Source organism: Lolium rigidum, chromosome 3 (genome assembly GCF_022539505.1).
Source record: "Lolium rigidum isolate FL_2022 chromosome 3, APGP_CSIRO_Lrig_0.1, whole genome shotgun sequence".
Classification (NCBI taxonomy): Eukaryota; Viridiplantae; Streptophyta; class Magnoliopsida; order Poales; family Poaceae; genus Lolium; species Lolium rigidum.
In genome coordinates, this window is record NC_061510.1 from 312,575,343 (window position 1) to 312,600,598 (window position 25,256).

Genomic DNA, 25,256 nt, shown 5'->3' on the forward strand with positions numbered 1-25,256 from the left:
GATCTCCACTTAGGCCAAAAGCCTAAGCTTTGGGGGAGGTATACCGGCATCACTCATTCTTTGCATATTATGGTTGCTGGATACTTGTATATACTTGTTTAGTTTCTTTGAGTGGTTTTCTAATGAGAGGGAGATGATATTTGGGGAAGTGCTGCCTGAAAAACAGATTCTGGACTGTTACTAGAAAAATTCGTGCGCACAGCCAGAACGTTATTTTGAGCTGCCAATTTTTTTGCATATTCCCGAGGTTGTTATCTAACTTTCATTAGTTGAACACTTTTCTAGCTGAGCAACGGAAGATTTTTGCAAAAAATCGATTTCTGTACTGCTGTCAGGTTTTGGCAGATTTCTGCCATCTCGCTTTTCTGTGTTTCTTTTAGTTTGCCATTTCTTGTTTTTGCTTTGTTTCTTTCCTAAAACACAAAAAGACCAAAAATATTTCTGTTGTTTCTCTTCACCATTTGTTTATTTTGGTTTCTTGCATTTGTTTCGCTTTATTTGCTATTGCTAGTTTGCTATAAGAAAACCCAAAAAGAATTTGCTTTGTTTGCTTGCTTCCTTTTATTCTTGTTCTCAAATTCGAAAACACCAAAAATATTTGCTGTTCTTCTTTGGTTTGTAAAGTTCTTTATGAGTTCAATGGTCTTCGGTGGCTGGAGCGTGGTTTTCATTTCATATTATCCAAGCTACACAAGTGAAAAGGCAATAATGACGATCTACGACAATCTGATTTTGGTGAGAGGCTTGTATGAACTCTATTTGTTTTCATTTTTGTACATATACTCATCCATGTGAGCATGCTTAGTTGGTTCATGTGAGGTATATGTCATTTAAGAAAGTCTAGTAGTTCATGATCTCTCATGTTTAGCTCCAATTTATTAATATGAGTAGCATGTCATGGATGTTTGCTTGCATTGTTTTATTCATAAATAGGTATGATATTGTGGTATCCTCCTCTGAATAATTTGTTTGAATTAACTTGGCACATGCTCACGCATGCATATGACTGAACAAGAGTCAATTAAGCCTCGATGATTTACATTGCTTCAGAGTTCTTGTATCACTTTTATGTCTCAGTTAATTTATTTTGCCGCAAGCATGATTATGACAGTTACCGCTCTCTTGATTTGTCGCTCCCTAGTCTTTTGCTAGCCTTCACTTGTACTGAGCGGGAACGCTGCTCGTGCTTCCAAATACATGAAAACCAAGTTATTCCAAAGTGTCCACCCTAAATACCTATGCATGGCATTTCAAACCATTCCAAGTAAATTCTCATGCGCTACCTTTAAACCTTCAAAATGCTTCTCAATTTGTGTTAATGTTTCATAGCTCATGAGGAAGTATGTGGTGTTTAACTTTCAACCTTGTGATTTACTCTTGACGGACTTTCATATGGACTAGTGGCACATCCTCTTATCCAATAATTTTGCAAAAAGAGCTGGCAATGGGGTTCCCGGCCCCGATTAATCAAACTTTACTAATAATTCTCTTCACATGTTTTGCTCGATTCATCGGTAAGCAACTTAATTTTGCAAATAGATACTCCTCCATGGTATGTGATTGATGGAAGGCACCCGAGGATTCGGTTAGCCATGGCTTGTGTAAGCAAAGGTTGGGGGGAGTGTCACCCATAATAAAACTAAAATACGTGTTTAAACAAAAGAGAAGAGGAATGATCTACCTTGCTGGTAGAGATAACGTCCTTCATGGGAGCCGCTCTTGAAAGTCCGGTTGGCGAGGTAGTTGGTGTACCCATTACCATTCGTTGACAACAACAAACACCTCTCAAAATAATTTTACTCCTGCTTTACAAATGAAAAGCTCTAGCGCATGTTAATCCCTGCTTCCCTCTGCGAAGGGTCAATCTTTTACTTTTATGTTGTGTCTCCATCCTTTCTTTGAGCACTTTCTTGAGAGCACAACTTGTCATTCTTAGTATAATATGCTTGTCTCAAAATATGATTGATTGTAGTATAACTTTGATGCTTTTATCTTTGACAATCACTATTTCTAGTCTTTCTATGAACTTCAGAGGTGCCTGAGCATTTATGTTTTGCTAATCAAATATGGGCAAGTGAGATACCACTCTATCATACTCTTTTGTGAACATTGCAATCCTGCTTATATACATGATTCATGATGCTTATTATTAATTGTTGGTACCTTTCCATGATTGATATAGCTATTAGATGATCTTATTTGCATGTATCTTATTATGAACTGCCTAGGTGTTAGCCATAGCATGAGAATATTTACATCATATGAACAAATGTGTTCGTGAATGTTCTTTTATCGCTCAGTTGTTAACTGAAATGCTTGAGGACAAGCAATAAGCTAAGCTTGGGGGGAGTTGATACGTCCAAAACGTATCTACTTTCCCGAACACTTTTGCTATTGTTTTGCCTCTAATTTGTGTGTTTTGGATGCAACTAGCACAGACTAACGCTGTTTTCAGCAGAACCGTTCGGTGTCTCGTTTTTGTGCAGAAATCCAACTTTCGGGAAAAACCTCGGAATTTATACGAAGGCCCTATTTTCCCGGAAGACTCACGGAGCCGGAAGGGCAAGTCGGGTGGAGGCCCGAGGGCCCCACACCCTAGGGCGGCGCGGCCCAGGAGGGGGGCGCGCGGCCCTAGCGTGTGGCCCCCTCGGCCGGCCTCCGACGCCCTCCTTCGGACTACTTATCGCCCTCGACCTAAAAACGCACGAAAAAAATCCTCCAGAACGCCGCCACATCGCGAAACTCCGTCTCGTGAGCCAGAAGTCTCCATTCTGGCACTCCGCCGGGACGGGGAATTGGAGGAGATCATCGCCATCATCACCACCGATGCCTCTTCATCAACCAGCCATGTTTCCCCCATCCATGTGTGAGTAATTCCCCCGCTGTAGGCTGAAGGGGATGGTAGGGATTGGATGAGATTGGTCATGTAATAGTGCAAGATTGTTAGGGCATAGTGCCTAGTGTCCGTAATTGGTACTTTGATGATATTGTTGCAACTTGTTATGCTTAATGCTTGTCACTAGGGCCCGAGTGCCATGATCTCAGATTTGAACATGTTATTATTTCATCATGATATTCATTGTTTATGGTCTTACCTGCAAGTTGTATACACATGTCGCTGTCCGGAACCAATGGCCCCGAAGTGACAGAAATCGGGACAACCGGGGGGGATGGTAGTGATGTGAGGATCACATGTGTTCACGGAGTGTTAATGCTTTGCTCCGCTACTCTATTAAAAGGAGTACCTTAATATCCAGTAGATTCCCTTGAGGCCCGGCTGCCACCGGCTGGTAGGACAAAAGATGTTGTGCAAGTTTCTCATTGCGAGCACGTACGACTATAATTGGAACACATGCCTATTGATTGCTTTGTACTTGGACACCGTTTTATTATTATCTGCAAATGCCCTGCATGATTGTTACATGAGTTTCTCTCATCCATGCAACGCCCGTTATCCGTCCCCGTGCCTACAGTATTTTAATCCTGTTGTTTACTATAATCACTACTGCTGTCTCCGTTACTCTGCTGCTGTTATTTCACTACTGCTACTGCAATAAAACTGTTACTACTGATAAACTCTTGCGAGCAAGTCTGTTTCCAGTGCAGCTGAATTGACAACTCCGCTGTTAAGGCTTTCAAGTATTCTTTGTCTCCCCTTGTGTCGAATCAATAAATTGGGTTTTACTACCCGCGAAGACTGCTGCAATCCCCTATACTTGTGGGTCATCAAGAACCTACAACAGTGGAGATAGGGAATTCTGGACCAACACTCAGTTGAATATATGGGATGATTTCTACAACTGCTCAGATTGCATGAGAAATGGTGTCATTGTGCATCCCAAGGCCATCAACAAGGAAGAACTTACCATGCTCCAAGCCACTCAGTACCGCTTTGTGGTTGATACCTTGCAGGAGATGGGGCTGTTTGATCTTGTGTTCCTGAAGCCTGGCAGTACAAATGGAGTTGGGATGTATTGCCCAATCCTTGTCCGTCAATTCCACTGCACTGTTTTCTTTCATGATGTTGTTGCTCGCACTATGACTTGGATGACTGGACAGGAGCAGTACACTTGCAACTACCTTGACTTCTGTCAAGCCATGGGATTTGGTAGTGGCCATGCTCATGGTTTTCAGATTCACTCTCAGGAGCAATTCACACATGGGACATTGCTTTCTGCTATCCTCCGGAGCCTACACATGCTCCTCCAACCATCTCCGGGATGTACTACTCTTATTTGGTGTTTGCCAAGATATTCCGTGAGAGTCTCGTCAGCAAGTCAGGAGACTCAAGTGAATGCCGAGCCTACCATCTTAACCTCATGCACTAATGTCGTCCTGAAAACATTAGGACAATTGATGGCTGTGACTTCCTCTACTGTGAGCTGAGGCACTCTGTTCGCAACCGTATGACTCCAAACTATGCTCAGTATGTTCAGCAGCTCATCAATACAGTTGAGCCAGCTACCACAACAAGAAAGATCAACTGATCAGGATGAAATCGTTCAAGATTCCTCAACGGGTAAATAAACTAGAAATCCCATCTATGATGCCTTTTGAGCGCCGGTCCAAGGAAAGGCATGACCCTGCAGCTAGCTCCAGCTCTTCTATGCGCCCCAAGTGGGGTGCCTCTTGCTTCTTGGCTAGCCTATGGCAGATGTGCAGGAATACCAATGATGTTGCTCATCAAAGCTTTGCCCTGAACCAAGAGACTAGGAGGCGCCAAAATAAATTCATGGCTGCAAGAAACCATCCTGTTCCTCCAGCTGGACCTGAGATGGAGCTTGTGGTTGCACCAACTTGGGAGATGCCTCCCATTGATTATGAAATTCTCCAGAACTTTGATCTCTCTCTGTTTGCTCATGGTGGTGCTCCTCCTCCTAGCACTAGATCTGCTCATACTCATGAGGCTGCTGGATATGGAGATGATGATGAAGATAATGAAGAGTATGAAGAAGATGATGATGAGGATGGTGATGAGGACTCTCCACCCACTGGGACAGAGTTCTATTGATGGGAGCGCTAGCATCCCTACTCTTTTCTTCACCTTTTTGGTATTCCGATGCCAAAGGGGGAGAAGAGAGTAGAGTCTAGGATCACGGGGTTCCTTGGGTGTTGCACAAGCCATGTCGTTGATACTTTATTTGCTTCTTACTTTGCTTGTGCTATTTGTTTGCTTTCATTTCCGGAACCATTTGCTACTTTGAATAATTTGTGTATGGAAAAGTTATTGTATGCTTAATCTCTATGTTAGGATGATTATGATTTATGCTTATATCTTGATATATACATGTCCATACCATGCTTGTTTCCTAAAGATATTGGGGGAGCTTCTCATATTCTACAAATGGTGCACTTTGCAATCAAATGCAAACTCTCCAAGTGCACACATTATGGGGGAGTTGTCTTAATATCTTATATGGAATCAAGGTTTGAGCTTATCATAATATTTATATGTGACTCTAGCTCGGTTTGTCATCGTATACCAAAAAGGGGGATTGTAAGGGTATTTTACCCTTATCCATTATTTTGGCAACAATGACACTGTTACTAGAGTAATCGGACTAATACATGTCTATAAGATTATTCCCAGGTATTAGCCAAATAGGCATAATGGTGTATCAATGGAACAAGAAGGTAAAGGGAGACCCCCCCCCCCACTTCGACAAAAATGAAGATAGGTTGTTCAGCCTCTGGCCGACCAGAGGTCCGGTTGGACCGGCCGTGGCACCTGCTGGCCCGGCGCCGACCGGCCCTGGACCGGTGCCATCCGGGCGCGATCGAGTAACGCCAACACCTTCGCCCGGTGCTGGCCCGGCGCACGATCCGGTTTGGACCGGCCGGTCCGTCCTCACGCACGGTCACGCCGGCCTGTGGACCGGCCTCCCCGGCGCGTGTAGGCTCCTGCTCCGGTGACATCCGAGGGCATATATTGTAAGCCCAAGACCCGCCCCAGTCTTGGCCCAACGCACGTTGGCCCGGTTGGACCGGCCTCTGCGCTAGAAGGCCCGGCCCCAGGCCCGGCTGACCGGCTCCCTCGACCATTTGCTGAGCTGGACAAGTTACAACGGCTGGATTTCGAAGGACCATATAAATACCCCTTCACTTAGCTCAGAACACTTAGGCACTATGATGTCGCGTAAAGCACACGCCCGTTGGGAACCCCAAGTGGAAGGTGTGATGCGTACAGCAGCAAGTTTCCCTCAGTAAGAAACCAAGGTTTATCGAACCAGTAGGAGTCAAGAAGCACGTCGAAGGTGATGGCGGCGGGATGTAGTGCGGCGCAACACCAGGGATTCCGGCGCCAACGTGGAACCTGCACAACACAACCAAAGTACTTTGCCCCAACGTAACAGTGAGGTTGTCAATCTCACCGGCTTGTCTGTAACAAAGGATTAGATGTATAGTGTGGATGATGATTGTTTGCGAGAAAACAGTAGAACAAGTATTGCAGCGAGATTGTATTCGATGTAAAAGAATGGACCGGGGTCCACAGTTCACTAGAGGTGTCTCTCCCATAAGATAAATAGCATGTTGGGTGAACAAATTACAGTCGGGCAATTGACAAATAGAGAGGGCATGACCATGCACATACATGATATGATAAGTATAGTGAGATTTAATTGGGCATTACGACAAAGTACATAGACCGCTATCCAGCATGCATCTATGCCTAAAAAGTCCACCTTCGAGGTTATCATCCGAACCCCTTCCGGTATTAAGTTGCAAACAACGGACAATTGCATTAAGTATGGTGCGTAATGTAATCAATAACTACATCCTCGGACATAGCATCAATGTTTTATCCCTAGTGGCAACAAGCACATCCACAACCTTAGAACTTTCCGTCACTCGTCCCAGATTTAATGGAGGCATGAACCCACTATCGAGCATAAATACTCCCTCTTGGAGTTAAGAGCAAAAACTTGGCCGAGCCTCTACTAATAACGGAGAGCATGCAAGATCATAAAAAACACATAGGTAATAGATTGATAATCAACATAACATAGTATTCTCTATCCATCGGATCCCGACAAACACAACATATAGAATTACAGATAGATGATCTTGATCATGTTAGGCAGCTCACAAGATCCGACAATGAAGCACATGAGGAGAGGACGACCATCTAGCTACTGCTATGGACCCATAGTCCAGGGGTGAACTACTCACTCATCACTCCGGAGGCGACCATGGCGGTGAAGAGTCCTCCGGGAGATGATTCCCCTCTCCGGCGAGGTGCCGGAGGCGATCTCCGGAATCCCCGAGATGGGATTGGCGGCGGCGGCGTCTCGAGTAAGGTTTTCCGTATCGTGGCTCTCGGTGCTCGGGGGTTTCGCGACGAAGGCTTTAAGTAGGCGGAAGGGCAACGCGGGGGCCACACGAGGGCCCCACACACCAGGGCCGCGCGGCCGGGGTCCGAGCCGCGCCGCCCTGTTGTGTCGGCGCCTCGTGGCCCCACTTCCTTTCCCCTCGGTCTTCCGGAAGCTTCGTGCAAAAATAGGACCCCGGGCGTTGATTTCGTCCAATTCCGAGAATATTTCCTTTGTAGGATTTCTGAAACCAAAAACAGCGAGAAAACAACAAGCCGGCTCTTCGGCATCTCGTTAATAGGTTAGTGCCGGAAAATGCATAAATACGACATATAATGTGTATAAAACATGTAGATATCATCAATAATGTGGCATGGAACATAAGAAATTATCGATACGTCGGAGACGTATCACACTACATGACAAACTGTTCTTGAGCTCTCTCTCTCATACTCCATTGATAGAAACACCAAAAGCCTCAGATCTCGCTCCTCCTCCACCCAAACTCGAATCCCTCCGGGGAAAAGATAGAGGAGGCCTTGATCTATAGTTCCACCGAGCCAAATCTTGTTCCCACTTGTATTCATCGAGATACCTGCTCTCTAGGGTTCCTTTGAAATCCTAGGTGGGCAAAAGAAGTCCGGAAGCATCCGGGCTGTGGATTTGCTCCTGGCAAGATTGTGAAGGTTTGGAGGCTACCTCAAAGTCTACCACAAGTGAGAAGAGCTATTCCTTCGTGGGATAGGCTCATGAGAAGAAGGTGAGCCTTCGTGGCATTGGGAAATCCTTCGTGGGACCCCCACCTCTCCAAACGTGACGTACCTTCTTGCAAAGGAAGGGAACACGAAAATAAACCTTCGTCTCCGCGTGCTATCAGTTATTTCTAACCGAACTCTTACGTGTGATATATCTGCCTGTGAGAGCCTTCGTGCTCGAGTTACTTGTATCATCATATAGGGTGCCTCACCTAGTTTGCATTAGGCTCACCTTTATATTCCGCAAAGCCTAATATTGCAAAGAAAGAATTGAAATTTGTAGAAACCTATTCACCCCCTCTAGATTTACCATCTCTGAACTTTCAGGGTGGGAGGCGGGGCGCCATGCGGTTATAGGCTTTTTTCTACTAGTGTTGATATTCTCACCGTTCTTTAGATTTGGCGAGGTCAGCTTTTGGCGTTCATCGTTATCCACGACATCACTGGGTGCCGGGTGAGGTGGATGCTCAAGGCAGCAAGGGGATATCTCCCGATCGACGTGCCACGTTGGGCCCATACGGTGTTGGAGTTTGGCGGTCACCGGCGAGCGGCGAGTGCAGGAAATCTTAGCGATGGTTCTTTATTTTCTACCTTTATGATTCTATCGGCAGCTTGATTTTTTTATTAATGAAATACGGGTTGCTCTATAAAAAAACTTCCTTCCCAGCAAGTCACGGGGCTAACAAGAGTAGAGTAGTAGACACGCACGCATGGGTGCACTCCCCAATCGTTTTGAAAACTATTCCGAATAAGATCGGGAGAATTAAATGTGCACGCAAGACATTCCATCCCATGATTACGTTGTATCATTGCTTGGGACTAGAGTCTGCAAAAAGAATGTGCTAAAGCATGTTGCTGTCCATTACGGCAGTGGGCAGTAGTACAACGTCACTGGTTTGAGCTTTCCTACTCCAGTTCTTAAGCAGGCATATGCTCATGCTTCACTCAAAAAAGAAAGATCGAATCCTGTTTCCTTTTCACGATTTGTTAATTGCACTGTTGGTACAAGCTCAGTTCTTTCAGTCTAGTGCAAAATGATTGGAGTCTAAGAATCAACAAGCATCATAATGGACCTTTTTATAGTTGTCATAATTATCTCCCCGTGGAATCTACAAAGACGTTTGGTTGCTTCAAAGGTCTCTCAATAGAGAAAACCTATGTCGTTGGAAATTCCTCCCGACCTAAGAAAAATTGTTGCTGCAAAAAAAAATTCAAACAAATCCCTTATGCCAATGTTCGAATCTTCTAAGTACAAATATCTTTTTATGCAAAAATGGCAAGTTTTCTTGCACTACGTGCAAAAAAGACGGACCAGGTTTAGTAGGGTAAAAGAATCCATGGAACATTCCTACTCCAATTCTGAAGCAGGCATATTTGCATTATATTTTCTATGTCATTGCGACTTTTGTGCAACAGAAGGCAAAACTAAATGTTACTAATCTTTAGAAATGTAGAAATATATGGTAGTACTAGTTATGTTTTGTAAGATCACGTTCATTTGCATGTTCCTTTTTTACAACACACAAATGAACACTATTCCCTCACAAATATGCACATATTCCTAGGTACAAATCAACGAATTTCTGTTTTCAGAACTGTTTTGCATACGTTTTTTTCTAGGGCAGGTGCGCTTCACCAAGTCTTTAATTTCTTAGAGCATCTCCAGTCGCGTCCCCCAAACCGTCCCCCAAAGGGATTTGGGGCGCGCCGGACAAAAAAACGTTCCCAGCCGCGCGCCCCAGAGCCCTTTTTTGTCCGGCGCGCCCCGATACGGTGTCCGGCGTCCCGAGCCCGTCCCCGTCCCACGGGGACGCACCGGGCACGCCGGACACAACGAAATGAGAGGCGAGGAGGCGCGGGGCCGACCCGTCGGCGGCTCGGACGCTCAACCGCCACATACGTAGCGACGGTGCGGTTGACGAGAAGCGGAACCGTCGCATTGGCAAGCGCGTCGACGACGCGCCAACCCCGCCGGAATGGAGCGCCGACTCCTCGGAAGAGCAACCGCTGCTCTCTTCGACTTCGCGCCGCCGTTCATCCGCGCTCAATAAGACCCGTACGTACGCCGTCATTCATCCAAGCTTCCATCCGACACCTCCGGCGACGATGAGCTACATCTCCCGGCTCCCGTCCGACACCTCCAGCCGAGGGAAAGCCCGTCGGCCGGCGCCATTGGTGGGACAAAGCCGGGACGCCGAGCAGCGGCGACGATTCCCCGCCGCCAGTTGACAGCGAGGAGGAATGGCTGGGCTGGGAGGAGGAGGAAGAAGAGAGCGAGGCCGCGGCGGCGGCGGTGGCCCGTGCGAAGGCGAAGGCCGCCAAGGCGCAGCCGACGAGCACCGGCGACGACGACGCGTCGAGCGCCGACACCGCCTCTTCGGAAGAGGTGACGAGCAGGAAGCGCCACCGCGATGACGACGACGAGGCGGGGCCATCAACGAAGAAGAAGAAGTAGATAGTTTATATGTATTTAATTATATTTTTTCGAAGTTTTATATATAATTTGTTTATGTTCAACCGATTTGAATATTATTAAATAGTTTCTTTCTAGCCAAAAAAAATACTTTTAATGTTTGGGGGCGGCGGCTGGGGAGCGACGTCCCCCAAACGCGGCACGAACGAAACACGTCCCCCAAACGCTCGATCCGGCGCGGTTTGGGGGACGCGACTGGAGATGCTCTTAAGCTCAATGTCCATAAAAGAACATACATCCCCAATTTCAACACCTTTTTATTTGAAACTAGCATTTGCTTTTGTTGTCTTAGTACAAAAGGAGGGAGGGCGAGTATTTTTCTCAATTTCGCAACCTTTACATACATGTCACCCCCAATTTCTATCTCCCATTCCAACTCTCCGCACTCCCTCCTGAGAAAAATCTCAATTGCAGGTGTCCTAGCTAACATCTTGTTCTAAAATGTCATCAATTTTGATGCCTCCTTAAGGGAGAAGAACATTTTTTGCATTCTCTCACTGACACTCCCTACAAAACATGTAGGTCAGGAGGACAATCAACACATCGACTGCTCAAATGGAACCCAGTTTTTGTCACTTTGTAATTCTAATTTAGAAGAACAGTGCAGTCGGCCATCGACAAGGGCAGGCGAGTTGGTATTCCCTGGAGAGGGTGTGATGATCAAAGTGATTCCCTAAGCATGTGCAGACTGAGCCGGCATTCGCGTGTGGTTGTGTTCACCCTCGTATGTCACAATGAGCATTGACGCATCATCCACACAACGTTCAACATGCTTCCTGGCTGGGCAGCCCCTGACACTGCTACATTTGTAGTACCCCCTGCATTATGTTCAAGGAATCAGTGGATTGGTCTTAAGAGACACATCAGAATTAGCATTGTGGATTGGAGATAAAAATAGAAGCACCATGAATCGTGTTTCTATATCTAGTGCTTGCTAGAAAGAGGAAAAGTTTTTTTCTCAATTCAGACAACCATACCCATGTGTTTGTTTTTTTCTCGAAAAGATACCCATGCGTTTGCTATTACCGTATAGCTATATTTGTGTATTTTATCATCAGGAAATTTAAGATAGACAAGGTGGGAAAGTGATATGAATAGGGTAGTAGACTGAATCACGATAGCATTAAAGATGTCCACTTAAAGACTGAATCATGGTAGACTGAATTACGAAGTGGCCACTGGCCACTTTAAGACTCGGGATTGATCTATTTTAAGAAAGTGTGCACAAGAAGAATGAAAGACATTATTCACAAAGTAACTATTCAGGAACATACAAAACACCCTGCATAAGGAGAGTTTTGATTACTATACTGTATAAAGAGTGTTCTGATTATCAGGAGCATGTAAAACACCCTGCATACCATGGATAAACAGTGTACTGAGTATCAATGAGCCATCATTTAGGGGCACTTGAGTAGCTGATGGATACGTGCAGTTACGCATATGATAAATAATTAGAAACTTGATGAGTCATAGTGATTATAGCATCATTGCCACTAACTCCATCACTGTATAATCAAGAATATGTGTGCAAGAAAATTACACTAACAGATAGTGCTCAGTTCATACCTGGGATGAGGTGAACCCTTAATTGGCTTCTGCCCATACTTCCTCCATGAGTATTCATCTGGAGGTATATCAGCAATTTTATTACTAATGGCAGGAACTTTAATCGTCCTCTTCACCCGCAACTTCCTGCTGAAATAGGGAACAGAAGAATTCTCATGGTATTCTACCTTGAATAGAAGAGCAAGCAAGAATCATACACACTAAGATAAGAGTATCTACCTCCTCTTTGAGCAATGGCACCTGCCATTTACAGCGCACTTGCCATTCCCATCCTCCCCACGCCCCGTGCACCGCCTCCTCGGCGCCTGCTGCGCATTCACCGGGTCACTCATAGCAGGCCCGCCGATCAAATGGAACGAGGAAGACTTGGCATCCAGGCTGGCCACGCTACCATCCATGCTCAGAGAAGACATGAAGGATCTCGCGGACGACATCGTCCCCGTGGCCGCGCTGGGGCTGTCGAACTTCAGGTTGATCCCACTGATACTGTTGCTTCTCTTGAACATCTCAGCCTGCATCTTCTGCTGCTGGTGCTGATGCTGGAACTGATACCGCGATACGTTGCCGAACTGGAAGTGCGCGGACAATGGCTGGACCAGCTTGGGAGGCCCTCCGATCGGGTGCGCGCTCTGCGAATCCAAAATGCTGTTCCTAGGATACGCCTGCGCGGAGCTGGTGGAAGGGTGGGCGCTGCTGTTCAGCACCACCACCGGGGTGTTGTTGTCCAGGAAGCCCTTCTGGCTCAAGAAGGCCGGGGCCTGTTTCCTGCTCGCAACCTTGGCTCTAGGATGGCTTGCTGCTCCTCCGTCGTTGCTGAGGAGGGAGACCACCTTGCGGAACTTGGCGCAGGCGTCGTCCGTCCCCAGAGCTATGCTCCTGAGCTGCGCCGGGTCCTGCGACTGCGAGAGCAGGCCCAGCACTCTGTGGCAGCTCTCAACGGCTATCCTGTTCTCCTCCTCCACTTCCTCCATTATTTAGTGATTACCAAAACCGAAACAGAAACAATCCCTTGGTGAACTTCCTCCCGAGCACTGCTCAGCTTCTTGGCAGCTCTCACCACATCACAGCAGATCTGAAGAGCAGAAAATGAGAAGGCAAAATTATACTCAGATCTCAAGATAAGCTCAACCACAGCTGCTCTTCTAACTCGTCAGAGGAGCACCAGACTCAGGAACAAGAAAGCCTTCCCGGACAGATCAACGGGGAAGGAAGACTTGTCCGGAAGCGCGCGGCAGGCAGGACTGGGCACCAAAGCCGGACGTGGACGGACGGCCGCGCGCGAGATGGAAATGGAATCCGCGGCGGCAAGAAGCGAGCGGCCAGGTGCTAGCTTGCGTGCACCCGCATCAAGCATGGCAACCACCCCACCACCGCCACATCCTCCTAAGATTCCCCCCTCCCAAGAAAGAAGAGCTCGCCCAAGCAAGCGTCGGGCGGCGATGCCAAACCACGCAGAGACACCACGAGAGCTCGCGAACTCACCTCGGTGTGGATCCGCGTGGGGGAAGGGCGGCGTGCGAATACGGAATTTGCGACCGCGGTGAGCTCGGAGGCGACGGACGGTCGTCCCCCACCGGAGACTAGTGGTGGTAGAAGGTATGAAATGGAGAAGCGAGCGAAGACCAGGCAGCAGGCGGAGAAGAAATTAATCTCTCTCCCAGATTAGTTTTATGCAGCCGAGGCCGCCGGCTAATATAATATTGCGGTCTGGCCCCTCCCACCATTGAAAAAGCGTCCCCACTTGGCCTAGTTTATTGAGGGGCTGCATCGAGAGTTAGGCCGCTGGGTGGATCTGAACCGTTGGGATAAAGGAGATTAGGAGATGGACGGCTGGGGATGGGTTTTGCTTTTGGGTTGATTTTTAGTTTAATGATTTAGTGGTGAGTGGATGCTGTGCTGGGGTCAAAATGTCAAGGGGCACGAGTCAGTGCGATTGTTGACCATTGCTCCGCGGCTCACATGCGTACGATTTGTTCTTCCATACTTTATTGCGCCGGATTTGGACAAGCTTAACTTTACCTAACTCACATGAGTGAGAGCTCTTTTAAGATTTTTCATCACAGTCACGATATGTACTTCAAAAGTAGCAAGGCAGCGAATTTGAAGTGGAACTTGTCCAAATCTTTAATGTCTGATTTACATACATTGATGTAAATGAGGATTTCCTTTCCTTTCTTTTTTTAGGTTGCACTTTCGGTTATATACGTGCATATTTGTAGCTTGTAGATAAGGTCATTTCTAACAGCCGACGTAAACGGAAAAAACGTGTCTGCTACGGTCTGTGTCGATAGAAAATGGGTAAAACCCTATCCCAACGACCCGACGAATAGTGACTGGTCTATCCGCGCCAACGCATTCGTAGCCCAAATTTGGGCTCTAATTGCATCGCGCGAACAGCAACCCGCGTGTGCGTGTGTCCTCCTCAATTAAACCAGGGCCGCTCGCTAGAGACACCAACACAGTAGCCATCATATCTCGCCCCTTCCTCCTTTTGCAACCATAGAGCAACGCCGTCGTCTAACCTGGACCCTCCATTGCCGACACCCTCTGTTCAAGCTGAAGCTCACCGGAGGCTGCAAGCGGTGCTCAGTGTCCTAGATTGCACTTGTCGGCATCGTTCTAGAACCATGTTCGCCGCCCATCTACTCTGACCCGAGCACCGACATCGACACCCATGACATGTTCATCCAATTGCGAGGCCGATTCTAAAGTACCAAAACTAGGACCATTTTTTGCCATTTGCACCATCTAGACTGGCCATTGATCCATCCTTGTTGGTTGCAGATGGACCTCGGCAAGTCGATCGAGGTCTTCTACAACACCGTCATGGCTAGCTCGTCATACGAGGAGTCGGACGACTCTTCGGAGTTCATGATTGTTGCGGCCTCCCTCATCCATGACCACACTGAGAGGCAGCAGCCGATGCGCAGGAGCTTGACGAGGCCTCGCATGGGAAATGCGAAGAACAATCGAGAGGGTGGCCACTACTGGCTCCAACGAGTCTACTTCCACCCCACGAAGTCGTTCTTCAACGCGACCATGTTACAACATCGCTTTCGGATATCAATAGACTTGTTCTTGACTATTCTACGAGGCATCATGGACTACGACCCCTACTTCAGATGCAAGCCCGGTGTCACTGATAGGCTAGTCTTCACCTCTTATCAGAAGTGTTATGCAGCTATTCGTATGCTTGTGTATGGAGTGTCAGGTGATCTATTGATGAGTACTTGCGAATGAGCGAGACCACCTTCCTTGACACAATTTACAAGTTCTGTCGAGCCATGATCGCGGTGTTCGGCGAGGTTTATTTGAGAGAGCCAAATGTTGCCGACATTGCCCTGTTGTTGCCAATCAACGAGGCAAGAGGGTTTCCAGGGATGATCGGCAACATTTAATGCATGCACTAGGACTAGAAGAACTGTTCATTTGCATGGCATGGGCACTACAGCGAGCATGCGGAGGGATGCACTGTTATTCTTGAGGCAATTGCATAACAGAAATCGTGGATTTTGCACTTTTTTTTGGCATGGCCGGTTTCCACAATGACATCAATGTGCTCCATCGCTCTTGGGTATTCTCTAGGCTTGTTGAAGGAAATGCTTTAGTGGTCCACTATGGGATCAATGGCAATTCATACGATAAGTCACATTATATTGTTGACGGCATCTATCTTAGTTGGGGCGCACTAGTGAAGATGATCTGTGGTCCCCAAACAAAGAAAATGAAGAGGTTTGTCAAACAACAAGATGCATCTAGGAAAGATGTGGAATGGGTATTTGGTGTACTCCGAGCTCGGTGGGCTATTGTTCACCATGCTAAAACATGGAACCTTCAGACCATGTGAGAGGTGATGATATGTTGAGCAAGAGCATGATGACAACCTCAATGAGCAAGGATGGCAATTTCAGGGCAATGTTGGTTGAGTTGCAGCCTGCATTCGAGGAGTTCCTCCGTATGCACGTTGAGCTTCGTGATAGCCATATTCACGATCATCTTTAGGCGGGTCTAGTCGAGCATCAATGGGTATTTGCAGGTCAGAATGAGGAGCAGTGACCACGTCTTATTTTTATCTATTTAATTCTTGTTATTTCCTGCATAACATTGCATCTGAACTATATCATTTATGTGGATGTAATAAAGGTATAAAACTATTTATTTGATTTGTTTCCTATACATATGAGGAGATTGTGTTGAAAATAAAAGTGAAATTAATTTAAAATGGATTGGTCGGACCAAAATGTGTCAAGTCGTTGCGGTTATCCCTGATCCAAACAGATAGACGTGACCGGACGACTATTTTAGTATCCATGTGCTAACCCAAACAAACTGAAATGGATACAAAAAAAAAATGAAATCATGTCTAGGAGGAACTAGACACTTTTTGATATAGTAGAAGCGGAACTTGACATGATAATTCCGAAATTTATTCCTAACAGGAATCGAACTCCGGTCGTTAAGGTGCGCCACTGCGACCCCAAGCACTGGGCTAAGCCCACGTCGTCCAAACTGAAATGGATACAAATGGTGTTCAAAATAAATTGGACGCCGAAGATGTCCTAATATAACACTATCCAATTCTCCCGCTGTTCAAAAAGAATTGAATGCAGATAATAGAAAGATGCGGAGTCCAACTTCCTATGCTAAAATAAGATGGGGAATGCTTGTCCGAAGAACATACTTGGCGTGTGGGGCATCCTTGATTCGTTGTGCTGCATCATGATACTGCAATAATGGATTTTTTATCTGGAAACGAGGAGGGGGCATTATTACGAGACCATGATTGATCTATCTATAAAGGAGCAGTAGGAGACACGTGAGTCGTCGGGGGGCCTGGATCACATGATCCTGTTTACGCATCCCGGTTGCCGAAAGGTCAAATGACAGCTCCGCCCGCAGGGAATCACACACGTAGTTTCCTTTTTTTTTTCTCCTTGTTTGGTTGAGCTATCAAGCAATGCACTCAAAAGCACTCATAATGGACACGAATTTGCACCACCTGGGCACCAAGGTGCCCTTATGTTTTTTTAAAAAAAATTGACATTTGTATCTTTGAGTTTCGAAAAAATCCAAAACAGTTTGGGGAATTTAAGTTTCGGTAGAAAACTCGTTATATTTCTAGCTATAGAAAGAAAGAAAAAAATTCTGACAGTTTATATACGAGTATTTTTGTCAGAATTTTGTATATTTATATTTATCAAAATACAATGTATTTCTAAATTAAATATGTGGGTACAACCTGGATGTATATATCTACTTATATGATTTTGGCGCGTTTTTTGTAGATTCAAAAGTGCGAGTTTCAAAATTTTGAAATAAAGGGCTTGCTAGTGCTCAAGAGCACAAATGAGTTTTCGACTCATAATTTCCTCTGATTTTCGGAAAAGAGAGTGCCCACACTCTACATCGAAGCGATGCGGCCTTGCACTCGTAATTTTCTTTGGTGCACTAGATAATATTATAGTGAATCGACGACGAAGGCTTAGCGACGACCGCTAGAAAGCTAAATCGCCGGTCAAATTTTCTTTCTTCTTAGGTATATATCACTGGTCAAACTAAAATTTGCGCATAATTGAGGCAATGTGCTATAGATATGTTTCCCTCTCACTTTCTAGATGTAACCATCAATTTGACCAATAGTACATCTGAATTATGTCATAAAGAGACAATTGGAAACTTTATTTGAATATGAATTCAGCGCTATAAATTTTTATAGCACATAACTCAAGTTTTATTGGTCAAAAGTTGAAGCTTCAAATACATGTGCACCTGTGTAAACGTCGGGAAATAGTTACTAAAAAGTTTGCTTCCATAAAAACAAAAAAAATCATTAGATTTAAGTTTTGGCTTCAATAATTTTTTTAAAAAGTACTCTCTCCAATCCTTTTTAATTGACTTACTTTAGTTAAAGTTTGCACTAAATCTCTGAGTCAATTAAAAGGGGTTGGAGGGAGTACTAATACAGGAATAACCGAAATAAACCCTAACTACAAAGATCTCTAATAAACTCAAAAGGCACACCCAAGATTATTCAAAATAACATCTCTAACCTTTTTTCCTTACATCTTGACGTTTCTCCATTTTAAACAATAGAAGCCAGTCTTGGAAAAGGTGGAGTAAGTTAGAGATCTTCCAAAGCCAGGTGAGTCACTAACCCAAGAGGTGAAAACCCAACGTGGTTCAACGCTCTATGGCCAGTGACAAACCCCTTGCAAGATCTGTGGAAAAATTGTTGCTTTAACAAGTTAACGTTAATTTGGCTTCTAGCATGTCCCAAGCTTGCAACATCTCACAAAGAAATGCTCTATCACCAAGGCAGAGAATTACCACCCCAGTCGCTAGAGAAAGATGACAAAGGAATGGCTTCTAAAAAGCCACCCTCGTGTAATCTTTGGAGGGAAAACGTTTATGGGAGGGAGGACTCGACATAAGATATTTGAGCATGAATTAATGGTGGAGTTGTCGCTAGCTCGAGGGTGTGGTACATCAAAATGTTGCAGGGGTGGCGGCCGCACGTTCTGATCCGATGAGAAGGCGCTATTGTGGGAAGCGAATGGGGAAGCACAAGGGCGGAGCTGGAATGGAGGCACTAGGGCGCGCTCGCGGGATGGGGGTGGCGGTGTGAGCCATGATGGAAGCATACTCTGGATAGGGCGTCGTGGGGAAGGAATGGTGATTGAGGCATTACCCACTGGGCCAGACCAGTGGGCCAGGTTGTCCTTTAAAATGGATAGAGAATTCGATATACAGTACTAAAATACAGCAGTGAGTACCAATCTTTGAGCAATCCAGTGGTTTAGATAGTAGGATCAAATGAGCCCGAGATTAGTTTGGCATTTCCGTGATTTGGCATGCCTATTCTTTTCCACTCTCTATTTTCATGATGAATCTGAGAGGAAAAATACTTGGATGGCGGGCAAAATCGAACTTTAGTGCTTTCGCCACAACTTTAGGGTATGATGGTGAGAAAAGTGCAGGCATCCGCATTCAAAGGAGCAAGGGCATGAAAGCTTGCAAATTTCCCTTTTGTTATCCTCCTGATGCATCAAGGGTCCACCATCCATCTTGGATATTTATTTCTTCTCTCATTCCTTAGCAAGGATCCTTCGTGAGAATATTATGAGCAAGGTAGGTGACTTGAGTAATTGTCATGCCCACCATATCAACTATTGTGTCACTATCACCATGATCATTAGAAGAAGATATATGTGGTTCATTTCATCTTCCATGATTTGAAGAGAACCATGATGCAAAGGAAAAAAATCCAATTTATATTGATGTTGTGCAGAAATTCCTCAATCATGTGGTGCATGTGGAGGTCATGGCTGGTAAATGAGAGAGACATGAACTGATTTATATTCCTCTCTTCTTTCATCACAAGGATCTTAGTGAGATGATGTTTGTTGAACATGGGACCAATGTGTGTCATGATGACATGACTTGTGATACTTTGAGGTCATATGCGCCTCTAGCAGCCCATTCTGTGATGAAGAGGAAAAAGTTGGCGCTGCGAATTAGTTCATGAACCTTTGCCCGATGTGTCGGAAGTCATATTTCAGTAGTCACAACTCCTATGAGATGAACAATTAAATTAGAAGTAGGAACAATGAAGATTTTTGCACTAATGTCGATGTTGCTTCTGATGATCTCGAATTGGCCCCCGCTCCCTTTGTTAACTTTAAGAGGTTTCCTATTCGTGGATGCATTTCCCTCTTATGTGGCTCCTATGTCTACTTGCAAGGCACAAGAGGTTGATGAAGAACACAAGTATGCCAAGATGATTATACCTCAAGTGAAGAGGGCAAGCAACGAGGATGATGAAATATAGTTTGTTTGTGCTCGCATCGACTACTTCCCTCTCTCTTCTAGTGTTTCGATGCCAGAGCGGGAGAAGGTAATATAGTTGTATTATCTTATGTGGATTCCTTTATGGGTACTTTGTTGTGTTCACAAGCCTCAAAAACTTTATTCGTCTCTTATGATTTTGTGTATTTTATTTTTCTTTCATGGATCTATTTCTTTTTTTTCTGTATGTGTGGTGGATAAATTTGTTTATTTAAACATATGAATATCTATGTCTGCTTGTCATTGTTTCTGCTATTTATCCCTAGCTATTAATGTGCTATATTGTCCACATCATGTATATCCTTTTTCCATGTCACACACTCTGAGATAGTGAGGTTTGCTAAGTGTTTCTTTCTTGCTTACTCACTAGCTCATGTTGCAAATATAATCCTTTATGACTTTTTTGCTCTCCATGTCATCATGTTTCCCAAAGATATAGGGGATCTTGTGATGTTCTTATGTTTGCGCACTTCACATTCAAAGGAAGATCAACTAAGGTGTCCATATCTACGGGGAGATCTACTCATATCTTTATGGAATCATTCTTGAGCATATTGTAATACGCCTCTCCGGCCCATAATTAGCAAAGTTATCAGAATCGAAACCACTATGGTAAAATTGCAAACCGTAGAATCCTAACTATTAGAATCGTAAAATATCAGATTCTAATAATTAGGATCGTACAATCATTTCACCAAATTTGGTTCGTAAAGTCGTAGAATTGTATAGTAGAATCACGATCCTAACAACTATGACATTAAGTGTCGTTGAATGGTGCATGTAAAATGCATCTATGTTATTCGTAGTTTATTGTGTTATATTCCAACATATTCGCATCATATTATGAGTTTCTACCTTGATTTAGACTGATTCTGGGGATTTTCCAAAAGACCGTTTTATTTTGGTTCTAACTATGTTTGGCAGAAAAACCTTTGTTAGTATTTTTGATTTTTCAGGAGCTACGGGATTCAAAAAAGGGCAAGGTCAAAGAGCACGCTTCTGACTTTTCAAGACGCGTCCAACGAGCTACAGTGGGCCAGGAGGATATCAATGAGGGTCGAGATATGGCCGCGCCAATGAGCCTATTTGGGGCTCCGATCGCCGCTTGTCGTCCGTCTCTGCGTCGGTCTTCGTGTTGACCTAAAACCCTCTATAATAAAGGGTCTCGATCGCGCTTATAATGCACGGAGGCCTAGATTGAAAATATATAAACAAAGAGTCTCCAGTCCGCGGTCGGCGGAGATTTGATGGGGGGTGCTGTCGGAATCACCTCCGGTTACTCCACATTCCTCCGACATGGCCACCATCAACATTTGTAACAACACCACCTTCATCATCTCCATTTACTTGTTATAATATTTGGCAAACATGACGTTGACTGCAATATACTGTTTGCCCATGATCTATTGTAAACCTATGTCTAGAATTGAGTAGTGACTGTTGATAGGTCTCAAACGTATCTATAATTTCTTATGTTCCATGCTACTTTTATGACAATACTCACATGTTTTATACAAACTTTATGTCATTATTACGCATTTTCCGGCACTAACCTATTGATAAGATGCCGAAGATCCAGTTGCTGTTTTCTGCTGTTTTTGGTTTCAGAAATCCTACAAAGGAAATATTCTCGGAATTGGACGAAATCAACGCCCAGGATCTTATTTTTCCACCAAGCTTTCAGAAGACCGAAGGGGATACGAAGTGGGGCCACGAGGTGGCCAGACCATAAGGCGGCGCGGCCAGGGAGGGGCCCACGCCGCCCTATGGTGTGGGCCCCTCGTCAGCCCTCCGACTCTGCCCTTCCGCCTACTTATAGCCTTCGTCCCGAAAACCCTATTACCGAGAGCCACGATACGGAAAACCTTCCAGAGACGCCACCGCCGCCAATCCCATCTCGGGGGATTGAGGAGATCGCCTCCGGCACCCTGCCGGAGAGGGGAATCATCTCCCGGAGGACTCTTCATCACCATGATCGCCTCCGGATTGATGTGTGAGTAGTTCACCCCTGGACTATGGGTCCATAGCAGTAGCTAGATGGTTGTCTTCTCCTCATTGTGCTATCATGTTAGATCTTGTGAGCTGCCTATCATGATCAAGATCATCTATTTGTAATGCTACATGTTGTGTTTGTTGGGATCCGATGAATATGGAATACTATGTCAAGTTGATTATCAATCTATTATATATGTGTTGTTTATGTTTTTGCATGCTTTCCGTTGCTAGTAGAGGCTCTGGCCAAGTTGATACTTGTAACTCCAAGAGGGAGTATTTATGCTCGATAGTGGGTTCATGCCTCCATTGAATCTGGGACAGATGATGAGAAAGTTCTAAGGTTGTGGATGTGTTGTTGCCACTAGGGATAAAACATCAATGCTTTGTCTAAAGATACTTGTGTTGATTACATTACACACCATACTTAATGCAATTGTCTGTTGTTTGCAACTTAATACTGGAAGGGGTGCGGATGCTAACCTGAAGGTGGACTTTTTAGGCATAGATGCATGCTGGATAGCGGTCTATGTACTTTGTCGTAATGCCCTGATTAAATCTCATAGTAGTCATCGTGATATGTATGTGCATTGTTATGCCCTCTCTATTTGTCAATTGCCCAACTGTAATTTGTTCACCCAACATTATATTTATCTTATGGGAGAGACACCACTAGTGAACTGTGGACCCCGGTCCATTCTTTTACATCTGAAACACAATCTACTGCAAACTCTGTTCTTTACTGTTCTTCGCAAACAAACATCATTTTCCACACCATACGTTTAATCATTTGTTTACAGCAAGCCGGTGAGATTGACAACCTCACTGTTAAGTTGGGGCAAAGTATTGTGATTGTGTTGTGCAGGTTCCACGTTGGCGCCGGACTCCCTGGTGTTGCGCCACACTACACTCCGTCACCAACAACCTTCACGTGTTCCTTGACTCCTACTGGTTCGATAACCTTGGTTTCATACTGAGGGAAAACTCGCTGCTGTACGCATCACACCTTCCTCTTGGGGTTCCCAACGGACGTGTGTTAACTACCACGCCAACAGCAAGGATTTTTCTGGCGCCGTTCCGGGGAGATCAAGACACGCTGCCAGGGGAGTCTCCCACATCCAATCTCTTTACTTTGTTTTTGTCTTGCTTTACTTTATTTTATTTACTGCTTTGTTTGTTCTCTATATCAAAAATACAAAAAAATTAGTTACTTGCATTTACTTTATTTAGTTTCTTGTTTGCGTTCTCTATATTAAAAACACAAAAAAATTAGTTACTTGCATTTACTTTATTTACCTTTTGTTTATTTCATCATGTTTCCTCCTAAATACACTCTGAAAGATATACCGGTAGGACGAGGGTCTATCATTGGTAGGGATAATATAGAAGATTTTTTCACTCATGTTAGTACAGCTGAAGATTTTGAAGATAGACACTTGGTAGAACTTGCTCCTACTTATGAAATTGCTGCCGCTTCTTTAGTACACATGTTGGAAGCTAGATTTGTTAATCTCAACCCCGTAATGCAACATATGTTTCTTACACTCTGTGATATGGAGGAAGGAGAAAATAAAGATTTTGTCTTAGAAACCATTCTTAAAGAATTTGGTGATGTAGCAAGAGAAGCTAGAAAAGTCTTTATTAAATATAAGATGCTTGGCTTTTATACCAATTTTGCTAGTACCCTTGAAAAAATGGAAAAAGATAGATTAAAGTACACTAATAAAGTTAATTGTGAAGGGGAGATTAAGACATCAATACCTTGCAAGCTCTTAGGAATGTGCGAGGCACTAGAAAAGAATTATGATTGGATTGTTCCTGAAAATTTGTTTGATGAGAATAGCAATCCTAAGAGCAATGAAAAAGGGGCCTCTGAAACTTACATAGATAAGATACAATGCATTGTTGAAAAAAACCCCCAACTCCCCTGATTATGATGTTGATGCTTCATCTCTTGATGTTACTTGATTCACACTTTCTGCGCCTAGCTGAAAGGCGTTAAAGAAAAGCGCTTATGGGAGACAACCCATTATTTTACTACAACACTTTTGTTTTATATTTGAGTCTTGGAAGTTGTTACTACTGTAGCAACCTCTCCTTATCTTTATTTTATTGCATTGTTGTGCCAAGTAAAGTCTTTGATAGTAATGTTGATACTAGATTTGGATTACTGCGCAGAAACAGATTTCTTACTATCACGAAATTTAGCAGACCCGTCTGTAGGTAACTCAGAAAAATCTGCCAATTTACGTGCGTGATCCTCAGATATGTACGCAACTTTCATTCAATTTGAGCTTTTTCATTTGAGCAAGTTAAGTACCCCCAGAAAAATTCATCTTTAGGGACTGTTCTGTTTTGATAGATTCTGCCTTTTATTTCGCATTGCCTATTTTGCTATGTTTGATGGATTTCTTTGTTCCATTAACTTTCACTAGCTTTGTGCAATGTCCAGAAGTGTTAAGAATGATTATGTCACCTCTGAATATGTGAATTTTCAATTATGCACTAACCCTCTAATGAGTTTGTTTTGAGTTTGGTGTGGAGGAAGTTTTCAAGGGTCAAGAGAGGAGGATGATACAATATGATCAAGAAGAGTGAAAAGTCTAAGCTTGGGGATGCCCCCGTGGTTCATCCCTGCATATTTTAAGAATACTCAAGCATCTAAGCTTGGGGATGCCCAAGGCATCCCTTCTTCATCGACAACTTATCAGGTCACCTCTAGTGAAACTATATTTTTATTCAGTCACATCATATGTGCTTTACTTGGAGCATCTGTTTGCTTTTATTTTTGTTTTTATTTGAATAAAATCGGATCCTAGCATTCTTTGTTTGGGAGAGAGACACGCTCCGCTGTTGCATATGAACACATATGTTCTTAGCTTTACTTTTAATGTTCATGGCGAAGGTTGAAACTGCTTCGTTCATCGTTATATGGTTGGAAACAGAAAATGCTTCATGTGGTAATTGGTATAATGTCTTGAATAATTTGATACTTGGCAATTGTTGTGCTCAAATAGATCATGTTTAAGCTCTTGTTTCATGTACTTTGCACCTATTAATGAAGAACTACATAGAGCTTGTTAAAATTTGGTTTGCATGATTGGTCTCTCTAGAGTCTAGATATTTTCTGGTTAAGGTGTTTGAACAACAAGGAAGACAGTGTAGAGTCTTATAATGCTTGCAATATGTTCTTATGTAAGTTTTGCTGTACCTGTTTATACTTGAGTTTGCTTCAAACAACCTTGCTAGCCTAAGCCTTGTATTGAGATGGATTACTTCTCGTGCATCCAAATCCTTGAGCCAAAAACTATG

At 44.3% G+C, this 25,256-nt stretch overlaps 1 protein-coding gene across 2 annotated transcripts; it reads right to left on the reverse strand.

The window, feature by feature from the left end:
- Positions 1-10,743: 10,743 nt before the first annotated feature.
- LOC124703723 (protein WRKY1-like) lies at positions 10,744-13,730 on the reverse strand. Of its 2 annotated transcripts, XM_047235947.1 has the most exons (4): positions 13,590-13,730; positions 12,327-13,179; positions 12,108-12,236; positions 10,744-11,356 (listed from the first exon to the last, which is right to left on the reverse strand). In XM_047235947.1, the coding sequence occupies exons 2-4, from the start codon at positions 13,076-13,078 to the stop codon at positions 11,212-11,214; spliced, it is 1,026 nt and encodes a 341-aa protein (XP_047091903.1). In that variant the 5' UTR covers positions 13,079-13,179; positions 13,590-13,730; the 3' UTR covers positions 10,744-11,211. The 2 variants fall into 2 exon arrangements, with proteins under 2 accessions (XP_047091903.1, XP_047091904.1); XM_047235948.1 differs by lacking the exon at positions 13,590-13,730 and having other exon boundaries at positions 12,327-13,342.
- Between the last annotated feature and the right edge of the window lie 11,526 nt (positions 13,731-25,256).

Bases quoted from the DNA above. Each gene is read 5' to 3' on its own strand.
- LOC124703723 (XM_047235947.1), bottom strand. From the start codon at position 13,078: ATGGAGGAAGTGGAGGAGGAGAACAGGATAGCCGTTGAGAGCTGCCAC. The intron at 12,237-12,326 runs GTAGATACTCTT...TCCCTATTTCAG, and splicing joins TGCCATTGCTCAAAGAGGAG to CAGGAAGTTGCGGGTGAAGA. The intron at 11,357-12,107 runs GTATGAACTGAG...AACATAATGCAG, and splicing joins AAGGGTTCACCTCATCCCAG to GGGGTACTACAAATGTAGCA.